This window comes from Urocampus carinirostris, chromosome 6, assembly GCF_059441175.1.
Source record: "Urocampus carinirostris isolate Australia breed hairy pipefish chromosome 6, RoL_Ucar_1.0, whole genome shotgun sequence".
Taxonomy (NCBI): Eukaryota; Metazoa; Chordata; class Actinopteri; order Syngnathiformes; family Syngnathidae; genus Urocampus; species Urocampus carinirostris.
In genome coordinates, this window is record NC_142354.1 from 14,235,968 (window position 1) to 14,256,540 (window position 20,573).

The following is a 20,573-nucleotide window of genomic DNA, read 5'->3' on the forward strand; positions in this document are numbered from 1 at the left end:
GTTGCTTGAAATCCAGTGTGAAGTTCCCACAGTCAGCAATGGTTTGGGGAGCCATGTCAGCTGCTGGTGTTGGTCCACTGTGTTTCATCAAGTCCAGAGTAAATGCAACTGTGTACCAAGAGATTTTAGAGCACTACATGCTTCCATCTGCTGAAAAGCTCTATGGAGATGAGGATTTCATTTTCCAGCATGATCTGGCACCTGTCCACAGTGCCAAAACCACCAGTAACTGGTGCACTGACCATGGCATCACTGTCCTTGATTGGCCTGCTAATTCCCCTGACCTGAACCCCATCGAGAATTTGTGGGGTATAGTTAAGAAGAAGATGAAAGACACCAGACCTACAAATGCAAATGAGCTGAAGGCCGCTATCAAAGCATCCTAGGCATCAATAACACCTCAGCAATGCCACAGGCTGATTGCCTACATGCCACGCCGGATTGATGCAGTAATCCGTGCAAAAGGATTCCGAACCAAGTACTGAGTGCATCAATGGACATTTTCAAATGTTTGATTTAGTTTTGCTGTTATAAAATTAGTTTTTTACTTGGTCTGAGGAAGTATTCTAATATTTTGAGATAGGATTTTTGAGTTTTTTTCAGCTGTAAGCCAAAATCAGCAATATACAAATAATAAAAGGCTTGAAATAGTTCAGTTGATGTGTAATGAATCCAGAATGTATGACATTTTTGTTTTTTTAATTGCATTACAGAAAATAAAGAACTTTATCACAATATTCTAATTTTCTGAGACAGTCCAGTATATACACATACATACATATACATATATATACATTATATATATATGTATGTATAAATGTGTATATATATATATAAAATGACAAAGCTTATACTTTTTAGTGGCTCTAAACATGTTTATTTTTTGGTCCAATATGGCTCTATCAACATTTGGGTTTGCCAACCCCTGCCTAAGTGTATCCACCCACTAACTCCACCTTACCGGCTTAGGTCAAGTCCCACCAAACGTAAAAAAAAATCTAATTCCTTTTTCATATTTTAATTGTTTTGGTTTAAAATGTTTTTTTATCATATACACGTGCATTACATATAATTAGTACTTACGATATTTTATTTTGTCATTTTAATTTTACCTGAAGTACTGGGTTCAGAATGCATTAGTTAACTATTATAGGTTTCTGTTCTCCACCTTAAAGCAATTTCAGTTTGTGATCCCCACTTTAGGGTTATATCCCAGGGGTCAACTGTATTTTCTACAGTATATTACTGAAAAGTGAATAAGTTAGGAACAAACTTATTTCTAGTGCAAGATGACTGTTCCATCTTATATTTGATATTCTGCATGCCTTACAAAAAACGTCAAATTGCTCAAAACACATGTCACTGGTAGAACTTCCTTTCAGAAAATGATCATCAATCAAAGCATTAAACATGGAATATGACATAGGCTGGGCAAGTGTAAAAAATGTAGAACGTGTCATAGCCGAATAACTCACCATTCACTCGGTATTCATAAAACTCCAATAACGTGCGTCGTAGTACTTTGCTTACCTGTTTGGACCTGACAGAGGCGGCATGATTAAGAGGCCAATTTTCAAGTGCGCATTACTGGCAGGTAAACCAAGGTCAGGCACATTATGAGATAAACATAAGGAGGAAAAGCCCGTCTTGTAGTCGACTGGGGAAGGGAGAGAGTGACTCATTTGCTAAGGGTCAGGGAGCAGGCAAACAGCCATTATTCAGAGCCACAGTGGGACAATGAGGTTGCCCGTGTCATCTATTCTATCTCCAGATGCTTAGGCTGAAGAGTGTTCTTCCTCCTCGAGTGTGACCTTGAGAGTTTTACTTTGGTGTAATGGTATCGGACTCGATGACTTCCACGGACTTTAACAGTCGATTGAGATGCATTATTTTGGCCATAAATGAGCTGTCGAGTGAGGTCTCAATGAAGCCTTTAGCGCAGGGATGTTAAACTCAGTTTGGCTCTGGGGCCGGATACAGACTTTCTGTTCTCAAGCGGGCCAGATCAGAATGTAAACTTAAAACTTTTAGCTTATTGTAGTTTTTCAGTACTTTGCTTCATCATTCAACCTACTTTTGTAGCCTACCCAACATATTATAATCATGGATAACAAAAGGATACTTTCTAAGCATAACTCATTCACAAACAATGTTTGGCCTTGAATGGGTGAACTTATTTATTTTGAGAATTGAGTGAATGCATTTTTACACTTGAACCAACTCACCACACAATACAAATTCAAGTGGGAATTATGAAAAAAAAATCATCTAATTTGACCCTTAATTGTTGTACTCATTTGAAATGAATACAACCTAGTAAATAAAAGAGTCCCTGTGGTGAAGGGCCCTCTCCTTGTGAGAGGTAAGAGAATTCTCCCACCATGGTCCGCTGTGTGTCGTAAGAGGCGACTAAAGTGGAGGGAGCGAGGGGACTGGGGATCCTCTCCTCTCTATCTCTACTCCCTAAGAGACAGCAAGGGGGGCGGGAGACCGAAAGGTCTCGCAAACCCTAGTTATAGGGTCACTAAATGTGAGAGGATGTGGAAGTAAAGCGACTGAGTGGAAGAAAGAGGACATCGGAAGGATGATGCCTAAAAGGAAGGTTGATGTGTTAGCCTTGAGTGAAACAAAGATAAAAGGAAAGGGTGAATTACAGCTTGGAGGTATGTATGGTAGAAGGTCTGGAGTTAATGGTGGACATGCTAAAGAAGGAGTGGCTGTGCTTGTGAGTGAGAAAGCAAAGGAAAAACTGGTGGAGTGAAAAAAGATATCTTCCAGATTGATGTGGGTGAGGTTGAAGTGGGGTGTAGAAGTATGGATGTTTATGAGTGGATATGGACCTGGTTCAAAAAGAAGCGCTGAGGAAAGAGAGGAGTTCTGGAAGGACTTGTCCGAATGTGTGGCAAGTGCGAAAGAAGGGTGGAAAGTGGTAATACTAGGTGACCTGAATGCTAGAGTGGGTGATGAAACGGTTGAAAATGTGATTGGTAGATATGAAGTACCAGGAAGAAATGAGAGTTGGAAGAAATTAATTGAGTTATGTGTGGAAAATGAGTTGGTGATTGGAAATACATTGTTTAAAAAGAGGGACGTGAATAAGTATACCTTTGTCAGAGTGGATAGTGGCAAGACGGTGGACAGAGCACTGATGGATTATGTAGTGGTTAAGAAAGGGATGTTAAGTAGATTGTTGGATGTGCATGTTTACAGAGGTGAAATGAGAGTTATGTCTGATCATTTTTATGTGGAAGGAAAACTGAGAATAGATGGATCGTGGAGGGCTAGTTATAAGAAGAGTGTGAGGGAAGAGGTGAAAATGTCAGAGTTGAATAAGGCAGAAAAGGAAAGAGTTTAAAGAGAGGAGAAGGGAAGAGTATGAACGGATTAGTAGAAGAGAAATGGAGAGTGTGGAAATTAAATGAAGGTGGTTTAAAGAGGCAGTGTTGAGGAGTGCAAAACAAGTGTGTGGAATGAGAAAAGTTTGTCGAGGTATTAGGAAAGGAAGTGAATGGTGGAATGTTGAGGTATCAGAGGCTGTGACAGAAAAGAGACGTGCCTTTGAGGAGTGGCTGCAAGATAAGAGTGGTGATGCGTATGAAAGATATAAAGTGAAGAAAAGGTTGGCAAAAGCGGCAGTGGAATGGAGATTTTCATTTTCAGCTGAAATAGCCAGGGTCCAGCCCGGTGGGGGGCTCAGGGGGGCGAAGCCCTCCTGAAGCCAACAGCATTTATCTTATTTGCTATGTGAAAATTGCACTAGAATGAATTAAATCCAACAAAACAGAAACCATGTATTTTTTTCAGTTTTAAGATGTTTAAAACAATTGGGGGATTACAATGTTACAACCATCAACATTGTTGTTGTGTTTTGATGATGAAGATGGACCTTGTATTTAGCTACTAATCAACAATATATATGAACATATATACATTAATAACCATTCATCATTAATTTGAAAATAGAATGCACAAACTGAACATGCTTAAAGAAAATACATGTCATAAATTTTGTTTATCCTGTTCTAAATATTGTATAAACACAAAAGATAAAATCATTTCATAAATAAATAGATTTATAAATACTTCAGATTGGGATTTTCTGTCACACAGGGGAACCAGTGGTTGACTGCTGCTAGTATTTGAAGTGGAAGGATTTGGAACGGTCAATAATGTTGAACCGGTGGTGTTACTGTTAGTTTCACTGCCGATTTTAAATGCGGATCCGAGTGCATAATTTGATCGCCGGCAAGCTATTTTTGCTTTGTGCTTGTTCATTTTAGCATGATCGACCAGTGCCAAACAACCTTGCGTACCATAATTGATCAGATCGACACAGTATAGACACTCTGCTTTCCCTGGAACATCACACTTTGCGATGAACTGGCTCAAAGTTTCTGTAACTTCCTCGATCTTTGCGCCGATTTTAACGTTTACTGTGACAGTCTTCTCCAGCCATGACCACTTAAATTTATTCTTGATTCCTTTATCAATCTCGGAGACAAAAGCCTCGTCTTCTTTTCTTAGTATTTTCATATTTACTTTTTCAAACACTCATTTCACCGTTTGAAAAGACCGGAAGGAGCGCCATGTTTGAGAAAGACAATGCTCTGAACAAAAGCTCCGCTGATTGGTTATCAGCGAACCCTATCGACCAATGGTAGGAGTCGATCTATTTGTTAGCTAAACCACGTTGTGTGTTATTGATCTAATGCGCTGCCCTTCTTTTTGCCGATTTTTCTCGCGATCTCTAACTGCTAACTTGGGGTGATGAAACAGTCACATATCATACCTCACCCCCCCAAAATATTTTCTCATCGAATTTAGACGATTTACGGGAATGACTTTTGGGGTTCAAAAACAGCGGAAATCCGCGGATCCGCGGAAAATTCTGATCCCTGGAAAAGGAAAGAAAATGATGTATGGTGTCCAAAGATAGGAGTGAACTTTGAGGAAAGGAGAAAAGTGTTCTGGAAAGAAGTGAAAAGAGTAGGAAACAGTGAGTCTGGAAAGGAAGAGAAAGTGAAAGGTAGGGATGGTAGATTGCTGGTTAGCGGTAGTGAAGTCAGGACGAAATGGGCAGAGTATTTTGAGGAGTTGCTAGATGTGGAGGATGGGAGAGAAGTGAGAGTCGAGGCTATCGATGGTATGGAGAGAATTGCCCGTGTTGGGTGATTTAAATGTGAAGCCTGTGGAATCATGGGAGGTGCACGAGGCAGTGAAAGAAATGAAAGGGGGGAAGGCACCTGGGTTGGATGGTTGTACTGCTGAATGCCTGAAAAAAGGTGGCACAGCTATGATTGACTGGTTAGTACGCTTGTTGAACGTATGCTTTTTAAGTGGTGTAGTTCCTGTTGATTGGTGTAGTGCATGTGTGGTGCCATTGTATAAGGGTAAAGGTGATAAGTATGAATGTAGCATTTCGAGAGGTATCCGTTTGTTGTCTGTGCCGGGTAAGCTGTATGGAAGAGTCTTGATTAAGAGAGTGAGAGAAAGAACGAATGAGGTGGTGATGGAGGAGCAGAGTGGTTTCAGGAAAGGAAGAGGATGTGTGGATCTGGTGTTTGCGGTACGACAGGTGTGTGAGAAATATTTTGCAAAATGTAAGGATGTTTATTTGGCTTTTATGGACTTGGAAAATGCGTTTTACAGAGTTGATAGAGAGGCGTTGTGGCAAGTGATGGTGATATACAGAGTGGGTGGAAAGTTGTTGGAAGCATTGAAGAGTTTTTATATGAACAGCAGAGCATGTGTAAGAGTAGGTGAGTGAGAAAAGTGAGTGGTTCCCTGTGCTGACTGGTGTGAGACGGGTGTGTGATGTCACCATGGCTGTTTAATGTGTACATGGATGGTGTGGTGAGAGAGGCGAATGCAAGAGTATTTTGCAGAGGTGTAGAGATGATGGACAACAGTGGAACAGTGTGGGAGGTAAGTCGGTTGTTGTTTGCAGATGACACAGCGCTTGTGGCTGATTCTGAGGAAACAGTGAGAAGGTTGGTAACGGAGTTTGGAAGAGTATGTGATAGGCGTAAGTTATGTGTCAATGTTGGGAAGAGTAAGGTGATGAAGTGTTCATGTGATGGAGTGGGCATGACGTTAGAAATCAAGTTGCATGGACAGGTCCTGGAAGAAGTTGAAAGCTTTAGGTACTTGGGTTGTGATGTGGCTGCAGTTGGTGGAATACAGTGCGAGGTATTGCACAGAGTAAATTAAGGAAGCAAGGTTTTGGGTGCTCCGAGGAGAGTGATGAACAACAAGATTATGAGTATGGATGTTAAGAGGGGACTGTATGAGAGTGTGATTGTGCACTGTGTTGTATGGTGCAGAGACTTGGAGCCTGAACGCAGATTTAAGAAGGAAATTGAATGTTTTTGAGATGAAGTGTTTGAGTGTTGTTAGGAGTGACAAGCTTCTGTGTTGGCAGTCCAGTCCAGTTTGTTGTCCAACTGCACACCCAGGCATTTGTAGGTCTGGACAAATTCTACACATTCTCCTTTGATGGTTAAAGGAACCGGGTGAGTTCTAGTTCTCCTGAAGTCCACCACCATCTCCCTGGTCTTGGTGGTGTTCAGGTGCAGGTAGTTTGCGTCGCTCCATCGGACAAAGTCCTGAATCAATTTCCTGTATTCCTCCTCCTGCCCATTTCTGATACATCCCACGATCGCAGTGTCATCGGCAAACTTTTGCACATGGCAGGACTCAGAGTTGTATTTAAAGTCCGATGTATACAGAGTGAATAGGAACAGAGAGAGCACAATCCCCTGCGGAGATCCTGTGCTGCTAACCACGGTGTCAGATAGATTGAGAAATGAAATTGTGAGAGACAGAACTGGAGTAGTCGTGCAACTGAGCAAGCGTATGATAAGAGAGTACTTGGTTGGATTGGACACATGGAGAGGATGAATGAGAAGCGAATGTTGAAGAGGATCTACAGAGAAGTCAATGGAAGGAGACCAAGAGGAAGGCCGCGATTGACGTGGATGGATGGCGTTGTGAGTGCACTGCAGGAAAAAGGTCTAAATATAATGGAAGCTAGAGCTCTTGTTGGTGATAGAAAGGAGTGGAGAGGTGTTGTGAAAGGATAGTGGGATTGTGGACGTGTTCTTAAGGATGGGTTGGGCACCCGTATGATGCGGAAGGGGTAAACCAGTGAAAGCTGTCGGGCCCTGCTGTTGAACAAAAGAGTGTGTTGTGTCACCCTGACCCGAGTAACATGGCCGCTTTCTGGTGTCCCATTTCATCTGGAGGGACGAAAGCATGACCAACTTAGGTGCCGAGGTGCCTAACTTGTTTGGGTGTTTGGGCAATTGGGTTGGCCATGGTCCAAAAATGTTTGTGTGTGTTTTTTTGCTATTTTTTTTTCCTTTTATTTTCTTTGTTATTGTATGTGTTTGTCTTGCTGTCGGTCACCCCTCTTGAGGGATATGACCAAGGTAGATAGATAGAAATAAAAGAGAGTTTGTCCACGTTTTTAAAATTCAAACACTTTTTCGAACTTTAAAAGCCAATTTTCCAATTTCTCGAGGAAAATTCAAAAAAGAAATTGGGTATTTTGCATTGCCACAATTTTATCTGTGATTTACATATGAGAGTTTTAATCTTGCGTGTGAATTGAGTAAGACTTATTATTTTGAGATCTTGAGTAAATCGCAAATATATTTGTGGATCTGAACAATACAAGTGTAAATATTTTCAAGACAAATCCCTTCCCATATACAGTAGGTGTTGGGTAAAAATGACTCACATTTTCAGTTGAAGAAGGTTCTTCCCATTACAATTTAACACTGGGAAACACTACCTTAATATTTTGCATAGCCCATAATTAATGTGTAATTTATTTGTAATCCTTTCACTAAAACACATTTCATAGTGCCCTTTTCCTCTTGGGCAGCGATGACACTTCATAGGACAACGTCATACAAACTAATACCAGCTGCAGTTAATCACGAGGAAAGAGGAATTGCAATGGCAAAGCGAAGCAATCAGAGAGCAGTAGCGTTGTCATTTTAGAATAGAAGGGTGTTAACTAATGATTATTTTAATAATCGATAAATCGGTCGATTAGTCTCATGATTAATCTGAATTGGATTTAACAAGAAACAAAAATACATACAAATGTATGTGTAAGATACTTTTTTCCTACCACCTTATTCAAAGATCATATTACACTTAGACTTAACACACAAAACAAAAATGAAGAAAGTGCAATTAATTATTTTGATGTGTAGCAAAAATGAAAAATGTATCCCCCTTTTAAAACTGTTGTCAATGGATTTGTTTTTGGGGTTAAATCTTGGAATATAATCAACATTCCCAATGTGCAAATAATATACAATATGCTAAGAGAGCTTCCCCTTGTGTTGGGATAAATGTCAAAATTACTTTTCTTTTGAATTTATATATTTTACTAATTCATTTTCAGATTTGTTGTCTGTATTTCTGCAGCACTTTGTGTTTCCTAGTTAAATTTGTAGTGTTTGGCAGTTTCATGCACATTTTGTTTGTAATGCGAGGTTATGAAAATTTTGATTTAAAAAAAATAATTTTATGAGAACGGTGTCAAGGCGCGCCCTGCAGGACCAAAGTGGTACTACAACTTTACAACGTCAAAACGAGATCCAATACACTTATTCGCTTTGATTAACATGCTTAGTCGATCATAAATTGTGCAAATCGTCGAATCGATGGGGTAATTCGTTGCCAACGCTTTAAATAGTCGATTTTAATACATTTTATCGATTCGTTGTTGCAGCCCTATGAAATAGAAAGCCTTTGTTATCATTACACAAAGTCTCCACGAAATTCAAAGCTGCCCCATACAGTGCACACGTACACATGGAATTCAAAGTGACATATAATTTAAAAGTAGTGCAATTACCAATCTGGTCATTATATATAAAATTATACAACACAAGACGGAACACAACATAACTCAGTGGGCATCAACTGATGGCAGCGATCAATGATAAATATTGGTTATTTACAGTGCAACTACAGATAACATGATTTGACAAATAGATGTTAAGTCCAGTGCAAATTTGCATTTAGCATTCTGACAGCTTGGGTGAAGAAGCGTTCTCTGAGTCTATTTGTTTTGGCTCGAATAGATCGGTATCGCCTACCAGAGGGTAGCAGGCTGAAAGCAGACTTGTGAAAAATGGCAAAAATTTAAATTATTTATAAACACTTCACTCAAAATACAAGCACCTATCAATCCTTGAAAAGAAAACTTTAAAATGCACCTTCAAACCCTGAATAAAGTTTTAGCAGTAAATGGGCCACAAGATTAGTCTAGATCAGATCAAACTACTAGGCTCGGCCTACCAAACCTGCGAGTATATCCTTTACTGATGTCTAGCAGCCAGACGGAGCATTTTGTTGGGATTTTTTTTTTTGATCATAACTTTGATTAAATTGACCTAAAGACACTTCTTTTTTTGAAATATTTAGAAAATCATGTAAGGCTGGATTTAAATCATCCAACGGGCTGGTTTCGATCAGTGGGTTCTAATTTGGACTGCTTCAGCGGGATGCGAGGTCTCAATGTACCTTTTGGTGGGCTTGTGCTTGGCTGAGTTCAGCGATGGAGTGGTTGAGCTTTGTTTGTTGCTGAGTGAGGTATTGTTGGTAGAGGCTGAGAAGCTCCTGACATTCTCTGTACTGCTGCTGAAGGTCTGGTGCACTTGTAGTCAAGAGAAAAACATTCAAATCGTGGTCTAAGGCAGTGTTTCTCAACCTTGTTTGAGCCACGGCACACTTTTTTTAATCGAAAGAAATCTTGAGGCCCACTCTCTGTTGAAAATGTTTAGATATTAATTCAATGTTTTTCATTTTTAAAGCTTAAATGACCACGTTGCCTAAATTGACAGTGTACCATTTTTATCCTTGTTTCTCGTCATTGTGGATCTGGAGGTTATACAGGTTATTTATTTTGGTTAATCATATTACAGTAATTTTGGGTTTTACTGTATTTGTAACTTTTATAAGTTTTACTACATAATTATTTTCTTTTTCTAAAAAAAAAAAAATAATAATATAAAAATAATACTTAAAATGAACAAAAAGATCTGCCAGTACCTTTTATTTTACTACATTAACTTATTCTGGGTTTTTTTTTTAAATAAGAAAAAATCAATCCAAATGAGTACAATTAAAAGCAATATTTTTACACTGATTAATTGCATTATTTCTATTGGAGTACAATCTTGAACAGCTTCAAACAAAATAAGTTATAAATAACATTTCCCTGTCTACCTCATGATTAATATATAAAGGGTAAAAGAATAGGAAACTGCTGCTGGGTAGATGAAGGTTAAAGGTTTTTGGGTGACTACTGGAATAAAGGGAAATATACTATACTATACAGTAGCTGAGAGACGGGCACTGAAAAACCTGCGGTCAATCATGGACAATTCATCACATCCACTACACAGCATCACATCCAGACAGAAGAGCAGCTTCAGCAACAGACTGCTCTCATTGTCTTGTACCAAAGACCGACTGAAGAGATCTTTTCTTCCTCATGCCATGAGGCTCTTTAACTCCACCCGGCGGAGTAAAGGCCCACACTAAACCACACCCCCTACATTGCATATTACCGTACTTTTATTGCAGTGTGTATTTTATGTAGCACTATTTAAATACTCTATACAACACGCTACAGTGGGTATTAGCATGTCACATTGGGTATTTGTATATTGTATTCCTTTTGCTTTATTATTGTATTGTTCTCAGCGAAGGGATGCTGCTGGAAATGTGAATTTCCCTGCGGGGATGAATAAAGTATCTATCTATCTATCTATCTATGCTTTTTTATGGAAAGATAATATCGGGAAATTTCCTGCGGCACATTAGACAAGGTCTCCCGGCACACTAGTGTGCCCTGGCGCACTGGTTGAAAAACACTGGTCTAAGGGACTGAAACACAAAGGCCTTGCTAGTCTATTCTTGACGTATTGGCACACAAACTGCGTTTGGACTAGAATAGAATTGCCATATTGTCATTAAAAAGTATTTAGTAAATATTGTTTGCAATGAGATTAGACATTGTACTCCAGCATAAACAAAAACGCGTAATAAATACTGAAGAAAGAAAAAGAGATTTTTTTTAAATTTCAGGATAGATGGGCAAAGATATTTATAGGGTAGTGCTTCAAGACTAGCTTAAGTTATACATAAAATGTTATTTTTGTATTTACAATGCAATGAAAAGTGCACAGCAAATTTCTTAAAGTAATTTTACAATAATTTAGATGCGCTACCCCGCAGTGTTAATTTTATCTGAATAAAATTTTACGACATCCACCGCACAAGCCGTGAAAAAAACAAATTAAGTCGATCAAATACACCAAATTTGCATTAGAAGCTGAGAAGAGATTTAAAGTTATCAGTTTATGTTTTTGGGATGCAGGCTCTAGCTTCATCTTCAAACAAAATTAGTTAACAAAACTAATGTCTGAGCCTGTAATTCAGAACATTTTATTAGCTTAATTTTACCATATATTTACTTGTTTTTGTAGTTTAAAAAGTACACATTAAAATGTGCATTTTTTATTACAATTAGCTTTAAAAATACCTTATATATTTAAAAATACTTTGGTTTTTGAGTTTTTACCTTTTATTGACGTGGAAAAATAAAATAAAAAATTGAAATAATGAGATGACCCAAAAAGGAAAGAAGTCATACTGTTCATGAAAAAGAAAATCGTACTTAAATATTGCCAATTTGTGTACTGTAGTTTCTGGATTATGACGCACACTTTCACATATTTTTTTTTACATATAAGGTTCATTAAATGAAGACCAGTGAACAGCTAGGAGTTGCATATCATAAAAACACGTTAGGAACTTTAAAAATATCTAAACGAACATTATAAAATCTGATTTCACCACTAAAATGGTTCATTAATAAATGGTTACTGCGTTTAATTGTAGCTATGCATTTCCAATTTAATTTAGCGTTTATAAGGCCTACTTTCGGATTTTTAGAAAATTGGGGGTTTCAAGTGCTCCTTATAGTCCAGGAAATACAATATTTTTCCCATTGTTAGCCAAGGGGCTTTTTACTGCATATAATACCATCTTTTTTTAACTGGACCGAAAACTCACATTTCCAACCCTGATGAAATAGTAAAGACTGTTTAATCGCTACCCCAACGTTGCTTTTAAAAGGTCAGTCCATGCAAATCATTCATTCATTTTTGAAGGAAAAGGCTTCTCCGGGGGTATAAGAACTGAGAGCGGCTAGATTTACCAGACAGATTTACCAGGTATTAAGTTTCTGCAAACACTTACATGTTGGGTCAGGAAAAGTAAGGGGGGGGGAAAGGGGGCCAGAAAATCAGAGTTTGTTAAAGCGCAGAATTTCCACCATCTGGTTCGATCCATGCTGCGCTGAGCCGAGCTGGGCAGCGCCATAGCCGGCTCTCTGCCAGACAGAGAGTTGGCAGCTACAAGAAAACTAATCTGGAGCGGAACTACTGCTGCGCCCCAGGAGCCCACTAATGACAGTAGCACCATCGCGCCACACCAGCGCATACAAAGATAATGAGCGGGAGATACACAGACAAACTCATACATATTCAACAATCAACCTCCGCCTTACTTTCTAGGACACGGGCAAACACACCGAGGCACGAGAGCGCAATTTCACCTGCGCTAACACTCCCACACAAACGCTACAATAAAAGCGAGTCGTGCACACACACAATCGCACAAGCACTCCCACCCAAGCTGACCATAAAGTGTGTTTCCTCCAGGCCATATATTTTTATGACGGTGGCCCTGCTACCCCAGCCGATGAGTTTCTCAGCATCCGTTTTAAAAAAAAAAGAAGAAGACGACGACCAGATATTAAGAGGAAATCAAAGTTCAAAGTAGAGTCGTATCAAGGAAATAGTTGGCGGGGCACTCCATAAGGAAACGCTTTGCTTGTTGGAGCACTTCAATCAGGTTGAGGAAATGAAACGGAAGGGGAAGGAAAGGAACAGGAGGGGGGCAACTTTAAATTGAAGACCAAACACAAGACAAATGCAGTGCAGCAGCTTACATAAATATGTGAGGAAACACATTGATTGAAAGCCTTCATCTAACTAAGGCGCCCACTCACCACACTTCCCCCCCCCAAGCACTGATAATGTCTGTGGAAGTCTTGCCGGATGAAAGGACATCACAAGGACATCACATCATGTAAACCATTGCTGGGAGGTCTATTTATGCGCCATGAATAAGGAAAGGTCTTGGAAGGAGGGGGGTTACTAAATATGCGTACACACTCACCACGGTTCCAAGATTGAGTGTGTTGGGAAATGCATGCTGTTCATATGTCAGAACATTAGAATAAAATAATTTCCTGTGATTTCTTACCCTAAAACAAATTATTCGCTGTGATATAAATATGCAATACGGAGCCACACGTTGCATACAAATGCTGGGTGGAGAAAAGAAAACATAAACAAAAGCACAGAATAAAGAATGTCTTGCTGAGCACTACAATCCTATGGATGTATAGCAAAGGCATTCAAACTATGACAATTGGCAGATTATATTGCTCGTTTTAAGTATACCTTGTCTTTCACAATACAGAAGCCCCCCTACTTACGACCATTCGACTTACGAAAAACGGCACATACGAAAAAAAATTTGGGATGTCGAAAAATATCCGGACAATGCAGTAAGTTAGATTTTGTATTGTGTACTCCTTTTTCCGAGTACAGGACAGTACTGTAGTGGTTCTTTCCACCGCAACTGGCGTGTGCCACTTTGAGAGGTCACCCAGAAGTAAAAAAATCAGCTTCCTCTTCCTAATTCGTGTGTAAACCTTCTATACTGTATCTCCAGCGCGCTAAGAACCTTGACATTTTTATTGTTTAATATCCCTTGTATCCATTCAATATGGTTTGTGTTAAGTGTAAAGAAAAGGCGAGCTGTTTCATATTAAATGAAAGTGGAATATGGAAGCTTGATGTTGCTGAGAAAATGTTTGGATCACTTTTTTAGGCCACTATTTACCACGGAGAAGGGAGTCGCCTAACTCTTGAACCCCATTTTCCAAGAGTAAGTTAAACTTAACTTTATCTTTATAGAGCAAATTATTTTATGAAATGTTTATTTTTTAGTACAAAACAATACAGTTTACTTATACAAGCCTTAAACATGCATTCTATACAAAATATAGCACCGAAGCAACTTACGAACAAATTCAACTTACCAACAATCGTCCGGAAATCTCCTTTGCAAGTAGGGCAGCGTCTGTGGTTCCCCTTGTTTTTTTAATTATGACTATATACATTATATATATATATATATATATATATATATATATATACATATACACTGAAAGTAAGATCATATCTAGCATTGCATAGATCATTTTATAATTTGCTGGTGTTATTCTAAAAAGTTTATTAAAATACGATCAACATATATACTATATGGGATAATTTTGACTATTTTAAGGATTATGTTTTAGTTTATTAGAGAAATATGATTTCTTAATATACCTTAAATAAATTATATCCAAAACGCAGATTAATAATAAAAGATGCCCTTCAAAATCTGCAAACAAGTGTCCTAATAGCGAAACAAAGTGTTTCTTTCTGTACTAGACACAAATTGTGGTGTAAATGTTGTAATGTTTTGTACTCTTTCAGCAAATAATCCGTAATCAGCCATAATTGAAGTTTCCCCTCTCTGCATATATTTGTTTTTGTTTATATTAGTTACTTTGTGTACGGCTAAGATGATGCCACTTGATATGAATGGGTGATATGTTCTGCATTTATTTAGCAATTGTTACGTCAATCAAGACCTCCCAAAGCGCTTTACAATGTTCTTCACACTTACCCATTCACACACACTCACACACCGATAGCTGCGTCAGCCATGCAAGGCAACTACCTGCTTATTGAGGGCATTAGGGATTCAATGTCTTTCCCAAGGACACTTCGATATATAACAGAGCAACCGGGAATCGAACCTACGACCTCCTGAGCTACTGCCGCCAATTTCTTGGCCAAAGCATGTCACAGTATACAGCATTGAAGCACTTGTAAGCATAGAAGTGACAGAAAAAGCACACCCATAATCCTATGCACTTGATGTGCTATTTATACGTCACAATATAATAACCCTGGCAATGAATTCTGGTTCTGAACCCAGTTCTGATACATGACATTACTTTTGTTTTTTTGTGCTGATTTCCACCCCATACTTGGTTGATGCTTTGTCCAGGGGATTGACCAAATCTCTCAGTTACTGTTCGTCTCCAGCCAATCCGGCAATATCGTCAACAAAACAGAGTTTGGAGAAGTATTCTATTCATGATCTCTTTTTCTTCAGTTAGCTTAGTCCCTGCCTCACCCTAAATGTGGCCAACTTTTGCCTGCTTGGTTTGTGTGAGTGATTTTACAATATGGAAGATTCTCTTTGAAATTGTTCTTGCTGAGGCACTTTGTTGACGCCAAGCATTGGTCTTCGATCCATTTCTCATTTGCTTCTGTCAAGCTTTTTCTAATTTTCTTGTTGGCTGCTCCTCCAGCTTTTTATTTTCTTCTTTAGATCTCGCATCGTATCACACTGTTAGAGAATTCCGTTTGTAACCTATGGCTTCATCTTCTTCCAGGTTTTTCCTACAATTTATTTTGCTGCCTCAGTCATAGTCTTTGAGAACATGGTGGAAGGGTTTCGACATTTTCGTCCAAGGCGAGCAAAGGAGCAAACATCCCGCCGATAAAGGCCTGAAAGCTTTCGACCATCTGTGGGTCTTTCGGTCACTCAAGGTCAAACTTGATCCGTGGGTTCTGTGACTTCTTGACCTCCTGGAGGCAAACGCGGAGGTTCATCTTGACCAGGTCGTGATCGCTTCCCACATCAGCTCCTAAAAATGTGCACGTGCTTGGTGTCTTGATTCCACTTTTGAAACGTTGTGGAATCATGCTGTAGTCAACCAGACTGGTGGATTCCATCCGAATGGTGCCATGTTCATTTCCTGGAGTTTTTGTGGTTGCGAAGAGTGTTTGTCAGCACCAAGTTGTTGAAGCAAGCTAGTTCAAGAAGCTGTTATACTTTTTCATTGTTTTTTTAGGTTAGAGCTTGTTCTACAGGTTTTGTACCAGTCTCTGTGAGCATTCACACCAAATTGGGCATTCCTTGCGGGATGATGATATTTTTCTTTGGTGTTTTGTTTATGATGTCTTGAACGTGGGCATATAAGTTCTCAGTTTCTTCGTCACTTTGTTCTAAGGTTGGTTCGGAATCCTTGATGGCTGTGATGTTGAACAGAGAGGCACTGAGGCGTAATGTGATGAGCCTGCTTGAGAGTGGGCAACGTACTAATACAGAGGCCTTGATGTTGTTGTGCACCAAAAAACCCACACCATACATGTGCTTCTTAGCTTCTCAACTAGTTTTTCCATCTGGTCTCACATAGACCCAAAAGAGTATCTTTCCATCTCGTAGATGGGTTCTTTCCACTTTCTTTGTTGGTTCAAGGTGCGGACATTCCATGTCGCAGTGGTAAAGGTGTTCCTACTACACCATCTAGGTGTCTTCCTACCAGTCACACACTGATCATCTACAACCTGGTAGTAAGCGGAAGGCGTGACACTTTCTGACTCAGGCCACGGCCCAACCGGTATCAAAAGTGAGTTGTTGTTGTCCATCACAGAGTGTGTTTTGGGCAAGAAAACATTGATCGATTGGTTGATAAAGCCGAGCTGTTTATTGGCGCTTTATAATGATATACTTATGGATATATTGGATGTTATTAGTATCAGTCTCTAGAACATACTGTTGTTATCTGTTGGAAAATAACAGTTTTTATGCATCCCTACCTACCATCATTCATTTTTTCTGTTTGTACCTTTGCAGTTGAATGTATGGACAACAGGCTCAACAGTAGGGAACTGATCCAAGAAGAGTAATTCTGTACCAACAAGATTCATTTTCTGTCCCAGATGCTACACACAAAAATGTCTTTCTCCACATCCTTGGACATCAGCCAGGGGCCAAGCACAGCAGTCGGCAAGCCCCTGGTTTACATCACCATTGCAAATTGCCAACAATAACTTATCCCCCACCCCCCTGCTCCCAAAATACTCCAAATCAAGGGCTTGGGTTGAAGAGACCTGTCAAAATGATTCACTTCCCTGTCAGGCTGAGGCTCAAATGAAATTATGAAATCCACTTCGAGGAGGAGCAAATTTGCCCGGGATGGGGGGGTGAATTCTTAAGCCTACTTTAGCCAACAGAATCAAACAGATTGAACGAGGAGTGTAGGACAAAAAAGGGCGGAGGCTGATGCCTAGAAATGTCTTTGAAACGAGGCAATGATGGGGAAATAATTGAAAGAGACTGCTTGCATAACCTTGCAGATGCAAAGGGGAACTCCAGTTAAAATGGTTACATCAAACTTGGACATTGAATAACAAATAAATGAGGAGAATTTAGGAAACCTTTTGAATCACTCCATTACGTTAGTGCAAAGAACTTGATTTTTGCTTGATAGGTAGACCCCCGGGATACGACATTAATTTGTTCTGAAGTAGAAATCGCGAGGCAGAATTATCGTATGGCAGGGGATGAAAACCTATCGTTACTTGATAACCCTAACCAAAAACCCTGCAACCTCAAGTAAAACATTGTATTTACATAAACATTAGTAACAAAATGGTATATATTAAGTACTTCTTGTATGTAACACAAAAAAAATTAAAGGCAATTTGAATGTTATATACCATTGGTGTGACGTAACATGAGCTGGTCAACGGGGGTTAGTAGGCGGCTGCAGTGGAAAAGAAGATAACAGATTATAAATAAAACTTATTTTAAAACTTCCACAATCTATGAAGAATTATGTGGTGTTTAAATTGCGTCCTTATTCTCAATAGTTGTCATGATCGTCGATTGATTAGAGCTATATTAGCGAGGGTAATGAAAATGAAAAATACACGAAATAATGAAACCGCGATAAGTAAACCACGATACAGCAAGGGATTACAGTACAGTATATGAAAAAGATACAAAGTCTGGTTGAAAATTACAAAAAAATGGCAACAATTGCCTCAAAAAAAAAAAAAAATGTTCCCTCCGGGTCTGTTTTTATTGCCATTGTTTATGGCAACCAATCCAATCAAACCTCCCCATCTCTCTCTGGCCTTTAGTTTTTCTCCAGTCGCGCCACCCGCTGCGCTTTGTTGCCGAGCGCTATCTCCACCACGACCCCTGCACACGACAACACACTTTAATGTAAAAAAAAAACTGCCACTTCTCTGTGAAACTAATTCATTCCAATTCCAAATGTCAGCTCCAACACCCAAATATCAAGGTTACTTTTCCTTCTCTCTCATCCTCGGTGGCTTTAAGCTAAAGTATAGCACAACATTTCTTACACCCTGTCAACCCTGAACCTCGGTTAGATAAGATAAGCTAAGGCGTAATGGAATTAGATTTGACAAGGCTCTCATTCAGCGTGTTTGCCTTTGGTGTCTCCTTAACCTTTCTGTGAAGTGCCGGAACCTTATCCCCAAGAAGTGCGTTCGCGACTTCTTGCTCGCACTTTGAAAGACTGCGTTACCCCCCCGAGGTGCCAGGAACCTAACATTTTTCTTCCTCAAATACCTTTTAATAGAGTTTAGAACTTTGGTGTAAATGCCAAGTCTGCAAGCTAGAGAACATTTAATTGAGCTGTGCCGTCCTAATTTTACGCACTTCCATTTCCAATCACACGATTTACCAGCAAGGTCAATTACTCTTCATATTTTGCAGCGATTTAGCCTCAACTGATTACCGTGAGTTCACCTGAGTGGAATTTTAAAGAAGACAGAAGGGGATAATAACATTGTTATCCTCAAATTAGTGAATCAAGACTACTTTGGCTTTTGCTGTGTAAAAGGAACTGACATGCAATGCGCAAAAAAAAGAAAGGTTACAAAAACATAGTGAAAAACACACAATAGTCTTCTTAGTAAATACCAAACTTAATAGATGCTTTCGAGTTTGGGCCATTGCTCGAACCGTGAAATTGATTTTGTGCACAAAAGCAAATAAGCTGCAAGCATTTACGAAAGACAACTGTGGCAGGCGTCAAAAAATTGAAATGAATCTCCCCATTTGTCTGCCCCTGGGAGAAATTTTAGACCTGCACAAGCTGACACAACAGTGCCCCCTGTTGATCTTTCTTTATAGAGGAACATTCATTTTTTTTTTAAACAAGTGTTCTAGCCCAAGACACACCACAGGAAATGGTGCCCCTACAATCCTAGTGGTGAAGGGATCCAACCAACCAACCAACCAATTTTATGATTAAAAAAAAAAAGAAATAGCCTTTTGCAAAAACTAAATGGGAATTTTCAGTCTACCAGATTAAGTAAAACAAATCTTTTTTTCTTGTATCAAAAATTAGATTTTGACATCTGGATTACTGTCCTGACAAAATTAAATTGATAAAACTTTTGTGATAAATAACAGTTAATTATGTAATGTGGCTATTCATTTTTAAAAATAGGGTTTTATCATTCTTAAATACTTTTGTATGTACTAACAATTCTTTAAAATCTATCTACCTTTGTCATATCTGTCAAGAGGGGTGACCGACAGCAAGACATACACATACAATAACAAAGAAAATAAAAAGGGAAAAAAATAGCAAAAAACACACACAAATATTTTTGGACCATGGCCAACCCAAATGCCCAAACACTCTAACAAGTAAGGCACCTAAGTTGGTCATGTTTTCGTCCCTCCAGATGAAATGGGACACAAGAAAGTGGCCATGTTACTCGGGTCATGGTGACAACACACTCTTTTGTTCAACAGCAGGGCCTGACAGCTTTCACTGGTTTACCCCTGCTATATCATACAGGTGCCCTGCCCATCCCTTACAACGCGTACAAACATGCCACTATCCTTTTACAACTTTAGAATCTATTCATTAATGATGTTATTTAATAACTTAAGGAATTTCATACTTTACATATTCATGTCTTTTAATTCAATTTCCATGGTTTAAATTGGGCAGCACGGCGGCGCAGGGGTTAGCGCGTGTGCGGCACAGTTCTGAGGTCATGAGATCGAAACTCTTGTGTCGAGTTTGCATGTTCTCCCTGTGCTTGCGTGGGTTTCCGCCCACATTCCAAAAACATGCATGTCAGGTTAATTGGCTGGTCAAAATTGTCCCTATGTGTGAATGAGCGAGCGAGTTGTCTGTCCCTGTGTGCCCTGCGACTGGCTGGCAACCAGTTCAGGGTGTCCCCCGCCCTCTGCCCGAAAATAGCAGGGATGGGCTCCAGCACCCCCGCGACCCTAATGGGAATAAGCGTTGCAGATGATGGATAGTTTAGATTGTTTTAAAGACCATTTTTACAGCAAAACATTCTTTTTAGAATGCTGTTCTACTTTTGTGGGAAAGTACCTTTTGAAAAAAAGGTATTTTATCTTGAAATATATATATATATATATATATATATATATATATATATATATATATATATATATAAATATATATTTAATACAACTATTGAAATGTAATCATGATATAATTTTCAATTAATAGAGTTTAAATTGTAAGTATACTAATT

The 20,573-nt window shown here is 39.1% G+C and overlaps 1 protein-coding gene across 1 annotated transcript in view; it reads right to left on the reverse strand.

The window, feature by feature from the left end:
- kiaa1328 (KIAA1328 ortholog) overlaps nucleotides 1-20,573 on the reverse strand; it is a 43,986-nt gene that overhangs the window by 17,434 nt on the left and 5,979 nt on the right. Inside the window, exon 5 of the mRNA XM_088337968.1 lies at nucleotides 9,547-9,671. Within this exon, the coding sequence (XP_088194094.1) occupies nucleotides 9,547-9,671 (125 nt within the window). The remainder of the gene's footprint in view (nucleotides 1-9,546; nucleotides 9,672-20,573) is intronic.